Source organism: Anarhichas minor, unplaced genomic scaffold (genome assembly GCF_050575085.1).
Source record: "Anarhichas minor isolate MPS153535 unplaced genomic scaffold, ASM5057508v1 ptg000033l, whole genome shotgun sequence".
In the NCBI taxonomy this organism is placed as follows: domain Eukaryota; kingdom Metazoa; phylum Chordata; class Actinopteri; order Perciformes; family Anarhichadidae; genus Anarhichas; species Anarhichas minor.
The window spans coordinates 5,515,735-5,522,500 of NW_027466479.1; the positions used below are offsets into that span (position 1 = coordinate 5,515,735).

The window sequence follows — 6,766 nt, forward strand, 5'->3', positions numbered from 1 at the left end:
GTCATATATGATATTATTACTGGTTATCTCTGTCATGTATGATATTATTACTGGTTATCTCTGTCATATATGATATTATTACTGGTTATCTTTGTCATATATGATATTATTACTGGTTATCTTTGTCATATATGATATTATTACTGGTTATCTCTGTCATATATGATATTATTACTGGTTATCTCTGTCATATATGATATTATTACTGGTTATCTTTGTCATATATGATATTATTACTGGTTATCTTTGTCATATATGATATTATTACTGGTTATCTTTGTCATATATGATATTATTACTGTTATCTCTGGGGTTTAGGACTGCTGGTCAAAGAAATCAAGCAATTTAAATAAGTACCTCTGGAAAATTGTAGTGGGTACTTTTCAATATTTTCCAACAATTTTATTTGATTCATTGTTTTGGGACATTGTTGAATCTTTGCTTCTTTTTTGTTAAATATGATTCTCCTTTTTGAAATGAAACCATCTAAGAAGTTCAGAGGTTCAATGTTTTTTGAAGTGGAGCTGCTGATGAGTTGACTTAATAAAGCTCAACCTACACTGCGTTAGGGTTTCAGTAAAGAACGGGTTCTAAAGGTTCAGCATGCAGGCAGTAGAAGCACCAGAGGGGACTCTACATCACCACGTAACATTACAAAACAGTTGAGATTGTAGAAAACCAGCAGCACTTTTGCATTTTTCAGATTAACATTATATGAAGTTTCTCAGTGGGAGATTTATGAAATGATAAACGTCTGTTTGATGCACATGTCAGTGCAGGAGAAACCCGTGGATATACTGGAATGTCCTCAACTGTTCAGAATGTGAAAGACGCCCTTCACTGTCACAGACATGAACAGAGTCAAATAGATTCTCTCAGTGCATTTCAACACAGCGTCTTCTGGACTCGTCTCGTCATTGTCAGAACTCAATCATCTATTTCTGTAAATGCAAACTCCTCCTCCTCCTCCTCCTCCTCCTCCTCTGTGCAAGGAAAGTGAGATTCAAGTGCAGCTTCATCGTCTAAAGTAAACGTTCACCAGTGTAACAGAAGCTCACCGCCCCTTTTTCAACCTTTCACACAAGGCATGGCTCATGCAGACACAAGCGCGCAACAAACAACACAATCTCCAGGTCATCTGAATATAAATAGAGAGAAAAAGAAGAAAACAAAGCCACAATAGTCGAGTACAAAGTCCACATTCATCCACACATTGTTAGAAACGTCTCCTTTCGTCCCAGCAAACTTCTGTCTTCTCTCCGCTGTGCTCGGTGACTTCTCACCTTTTTTCAGAATTTCACAAATGCGATATTTCATGTGGAAAATTTGTACCTCTCTCTTTTTTTTTTTTGCTCAAGTAGCCAAGGCATGTTGCACCAAGGAGTAAACATAAATCATCATCTTATAGATCTCAGAGGTAGAACCCTGACAATTTACTCAGCAAGAGATTGACAGGTAGATAAGACAGACAGACAGACAGACAGAAGTGAACAAACCCTGTCTGTGTTTAAGACGCCGTCTGTGAGTCGTAAAAGCAGCAAACGAGAAGTGATAACAGAAAAACAAAATGCTAAGAAGTAAAGGAGAGCTCAGATGAAACTGTCGGGAGTCTTTTTTTTGTGCACTCCTGGGAGCTGCTGCTCTCTCAGACGTAGAGGATGACGTTACTGTCCGCGGGACAGTGAAGGCCGTCTGAGGGGTTCAGGGCTCGGCAGAACGGGGGCTGCTGGCCGGCCGCCAGGTGACAGCTCTTCGGGTGAGGCGAGTCACAGTCATCCGACGTCAGCTCGGCGATGTCGTCCGACTGAGTGTCCGACATCTCCAGGTCACTGCGGATGCTCTCCGGCTGAGCCAGGGTGACGTCTCTGAGCCCCTCCCTGATGGACACGCCCGGCGACAGTCCCAGCGCCGACCCGGACAGAGCCCCGCCCCGCCTGGAGCTGCAGTCCTGAGGCTCCTCCACTCCCGAGGCCGTCCCCATGTCGGCGGAGCCCGGGGGCAGGGTTAGGTCCTCTTCGCTGGTGAGGCAGAGGTGGCTGGGTTTGGTCTCGATGTCCACCTGGATCTCCAGGTTGGTGCACTCCCTGCAGAGACACAATATTCACAAGCAGTCAGTCCCAGTGTGACGCTTCTAATGTTTAGACTACTGAAGAACAAAGACACAGGGACAAAGACAGCTATGGACGCACAGAGGAGGGGGGAGATTATTTTGGAAACATATTCAACTGTAGTTTTACTTTGAAATTAGTTTTCCATAAATATTAGGAGATGGAAGAGGATTCTTTCGAAAAAATAGGGGAAAAAAATGTAGATTCAACCTTTTCGAGCCACTGATGTGTTAAAATATAGGATTATATTTGCAAAAGAATATTTTTAAAAGTTGGTTGTACCATAAGGAACCCTAAAACATCCTCATCTTCACCACTGTGATGAAGGCAAGATAGCAGAAAAGACACAAATATAACATGGTGTCCTGGAGAAGAAAAAACAGCCTCTTCTTCAGTTTGACAACCAAAAATGGAAATGGTTTAAATGCTCTTACTGCTTTCATAAACAGGAATAAGAACAAGAGGAGGAACAAAGATTTATTTTGCTCTTGTTTCCTATGAGGAATCTGCTGCATCACATCAAAATCAAATCCAACGGATGAATACTCAGCATGACAACTAAGGAACCTCTCAGTTTGAAGTAGAAAACAGGGAGCAGAGAGAGATCAAAGACACCACAGAAGAAGAGGAATGTGTCACCTGTCGGGCAGCGTGTAGGACGAGATGATGGATCCGGCCATTCCACGGGTGCTGGCACAGTCGCTCCCTGCTCCCAGGCTGCCGGTCTCCCTATGGGCGGAATCTTTAGCCAGCTCCCCCGCCTGCACCTCCAGCCTGGAGGACAGCAAACACTCACACTGATCAATAACCCCGTTCTATCAATAAGAATGAACCACCGCACACAGATCAGGACAGAACCAGGACTCATTGGCACTGGAGAAGTTGTATTTATCAGTTCTGCAAATATAAATCATGTTCTGTACAATAAGTTAGTTTGAACTTGAAAATTAGCATGATATGTGCCCTTATACATGTAGTATATACAGTACATATACTTATTTTATATTTCAGTGATCCATATTACCTATTTCCATTGAACTACTCTTGCTCGTCTCAGTTACTTCATCGTTTGTCTCACCTGCTGTACTTGCTGCTGCGTGCTCCCAAGGCGCCGCCTGCCAGTGTGTTAAAGTGGGGCGTGTCACCCAGAGTCCCAGGGGCCACAGAGAGCCCCTCGCTGGGGGAGGTGGTGCTCAGACTGCTGTTGCCGAGGCTCGGGGACTTGAGGGCTCGCCACGCATCAGCCACTGCAGAATCACATGGAGAATATTAATTATCATAAGATCTGGTGAATGACATTCAGCCCCACAATTTGTTTTTATCAGGAACAGTTTGGCCTCCTCACCTGTGATGGGACCATCGTCCTCATCGAAGTCAATGCGTACACCTCGTCCCTTCCCTCTGCTGACCCCACAGCCTCCCCCCCGACACAGAGAGATGGGCACCACGCCGTACACGTAGGCCAACATGATGGGCACACCGATGCCTGAGAAGGGACAGAAACACAATCACAGCCGTTTGATTTCGTCCCGGAAACGTTTCATATGTTGTCTGGTTTCAGCTGCTGTAGAAGAGCAGAAATGGGCCTTGTCGAGTGTCTTACCAACGCTGACAGCCGCGATGACGGGGGCGGTGATGATGGACAGGGCCACGCCTCCTGTGATGGCCAGGTTCCTCCTGTGACGAGACGTCTTCTGCAGCTCGTAGTGGGCGTGGATCTGCAGCAGAGCACAGGGGGAAGGTGGAGGTTAAAGGTTAGGGTTGTTTTAAATGAGGAGAACATTAACATGTGTAATTTCTTTCAAAAATACTGTCGGACTTGTATATATACCACATCAAAATAAAAGATTCATTCTTTAAAAAAGATGTCTAAATAGGCAGAGCAGGAAAGACAGAAAGAAAGCTGCAGAAAAAGTCCAAATAAATTCCTCCACAAAATGTTTGTGTAAAATATTCAGATATTTTGACTTTTTCAAATTGTCTTTACTGTGCTGTTACAAAGCTATATCCACACTGCCAGGAGTGTCATTTTTTGGAGACATTGTGAATCCCACTGTAGTTTGAAGTATATAAAATATGAGAATATACGTATATCAGAACCATCTATAAAAACACATCATGTGAACACATCCTGAGGTTGTTGAAACCATTAAATTCCCAGAAAAACCATCAAGGACACAACCTCCCTCTTCTTTAAGACTGACTTCAAAAAACAAATCCGTGTTGCAACTTGTCGGTGAGAAACAAGTCAGATTCAGTCAGACAACCAGAGCTGCTCACCACTGAGGCAGCTTTTAACAAACACAGGGTGTTGGTGAGCTGCGTCTGAGGCTCCAGTTAATCGAACTAGTTAACCACTTCCCACTCTTCACACTGTGTGAGGTCCCTAAAGACTTAAACATAAATATGCAGTTCCACCTTCCTCCACTAGAGAGAGCTACAGCGTGTTAATGTGTAGAAATACATTCCCATTGTCATTTCATTTCCTGCCTCTTGTTATTTGAAAGACCATTGCCCTCTTTGTCTCTAACAACATAACATATCTATGGAGACAAAAGAGGGAATTCAGCACATGCTATGTTTTTTGAAGACTCTCTAGGATTGGTATGTGATATATTTTACAGATGTTACACCAATTTAACTGCCAAAATAATGAAGAAAACAAAAGGCACAGAAAGCAAAGATGTTTCCAACAGAAGATGCAAAGTTGTGAGCTGGAAGAGGAGAACAAGAGATTGACTAGTTTGCCTCAAATAACTATCACTACAAGATGGGTCAGTCTGTCTGTCTCATTTCATCGAGAATATAAAACTTTAAAGCAGGTTGGAAACCTTTCTTAAGGTATTCATTAAGATATGGGCTGTAGCCGGCAGGTGTTACACGTATCATATAAATATAAGGAATCTGTGTCATGCTAGCTTGGTGGTAAGGAGGCTAAATAACGCTCCAAAGTTGGGCTCCATTTTGGAGAGGGAGAAACTGGCATGGCCATGTTCACCGGGGTCCCTGGACCTTAAGATGTGTGAGTGACAATGGGTTCTATAGTACCCACGAGTCTCCCCTCTACAGACACCCCCACTTTATGAGAATCCCATGCAGTTTGAGGCAAAACTAAGATGCTCTTAGCATGCAGTATAAATGTCTTATTTTTGCTTATTCTAAAAATTATGTATTTGAATATTTCTGCATACTTGGGTCTTTAAATATTCTTAGAATTGCATACATTAGGTTTGACCGAAGAGTTGAGACTCTTATGGATCCAATGAGCCCAATAATATTCATGTGTGATGATGTTAGTCCTCATAGCAGCCATTTCACATAGTGACATCCTTTTTTGAAACCTGACATCACTGTATAGTATGACCTTTTGTGACCTCTAGGATAATCAAAGCCTCATGAAGCTTTACTACCACAAACTGGAGGCCGAGAGGCTTTCCTGTGTATATTGACATTAAGGGGGTTTCTGAGAGGTTTACACAACAGAAGTGCTCACCATCCAAATGTCAAAAGTTTCAAAAACCAGATCACAGCATGACTACGGTGTTCCTCGAGGTCTTTTTGTCTGAAAGTGCTGTTTTGGAGAGATTTCTGATCATTTCTCCAGTAGTAAGAACCAGATCTGTGTAACAAATGGTATCAACCCCAAAATTGCTGCAACAACTCATGAGACACAACAGAGCATGGGCATCATAATGTTCTATGTCATTATACACCGTCACAATTCAATCTAATTTATAAATTCATGATTTATGACGATTTATTTTGAATTCTGATTTATGACTGAAACCCTGCTGACACACACTGCTGAGCTGCATCTCAAATTAATCTTCAGGTTCCCAGCCATCAGATGATGTGAACCACTTCTATGTGTCATATGCTATCTCCCCCTAAAGATCCTCTGTCCCCCCTAAAGAAAGACAAAATGGTTCTATGGTGAAGAGGGGTGGAGTGGAAGAGGTTAATAACGTCAAGGCCTTACATTTAGACACTTTAAGACGTTTTATGGACCCTTACTTGACCAAAAGTGTGTCCTCTACACCAGGGGTCTTCAACGTTTTTCAGGCCAAGGACCCCCAAACTGATAGAGATGGAGCAGGGACCCCCGACTATATATATTGTATACAATTGTGTTTTATATTAAATGGGCCTAGTGCCGTGTATACCTCTTTATTGTGCATTCAATACTAAGCTATTCAAATAATACACAGGTTCATATATTCATGTTTTTATTTTAGACATGTGCAAGGTACAGTGAGTAGGGAGGCCGTGCCACTGCCATTTAGAAACACACCTTGTCAGCTGATACCAATGTCAATATCAACATTGTCTGTCAATTGCATGATAATCATGCATACAAGATATTCAAATTGATGTTTTCATTTTAAACATAAATGTGGAAACGAAAAATGAGTGATGGCCTATTAGTGCCACTGCCATACATAAACATACCTGTTATCTTTCATACAATACTGAACTATTACAATAATGGACAGATTCATGTTTAGAGAATTTATTTATTTATTTTTTTTTAATTGTCTAATCAACCAAAACATTTCGCGGACCCCCTGTTGAAGACCTCTCCTCTACACTATCAGCTGTGGGTTCTGATTGTGTTTTTAGGTCGTGTGTGATTGTTGCTATGAATGGAAACCGTTTTG

General features: G+C 42.2%; 1 protein-coding gene across 2 annotated transcripts in view; it reads right to left on the bottom strand.

Annotated features, from left to right (window-relative positions):
* Positions 1–344: 344 nt before the first annotated feature.
* Positions 345–6,766, bottom strand: part of LOC142965290 (E3 ubiquitin-protein ligase RNF19B-like) — a 29,456-nt gene continuing 23,034 nt past the window's right edge. For both annotated transcript variants that reach the window (XM_076106153.1, XM_076106154.1), the window contains 5 exons: positions 3,712–3,826; positions 3,454–3,594; positions 3,187–3,355; positions 2,748–2,882; positions 345–2,084 (listed from right to left, as the gene is read on the bottom strand). In XM_076106153.1, the coding sequence (XP_075962268.1) occupies positions 1,646–2,084; positions 2,748–2,882; positions 3,187–3,355; positions 3,454–3,594; positions 3,712–3,826 (999 nt within the window). In that variant the 3' untranslated portion in view covers positions 345–1,645. The remainder of the gene's footprint in view (positions 2,085–2,747; positions 2,883–3,186; positions 3,356–3,453; positions 3,595–3,711; positions 3,827–6,766) is intronic.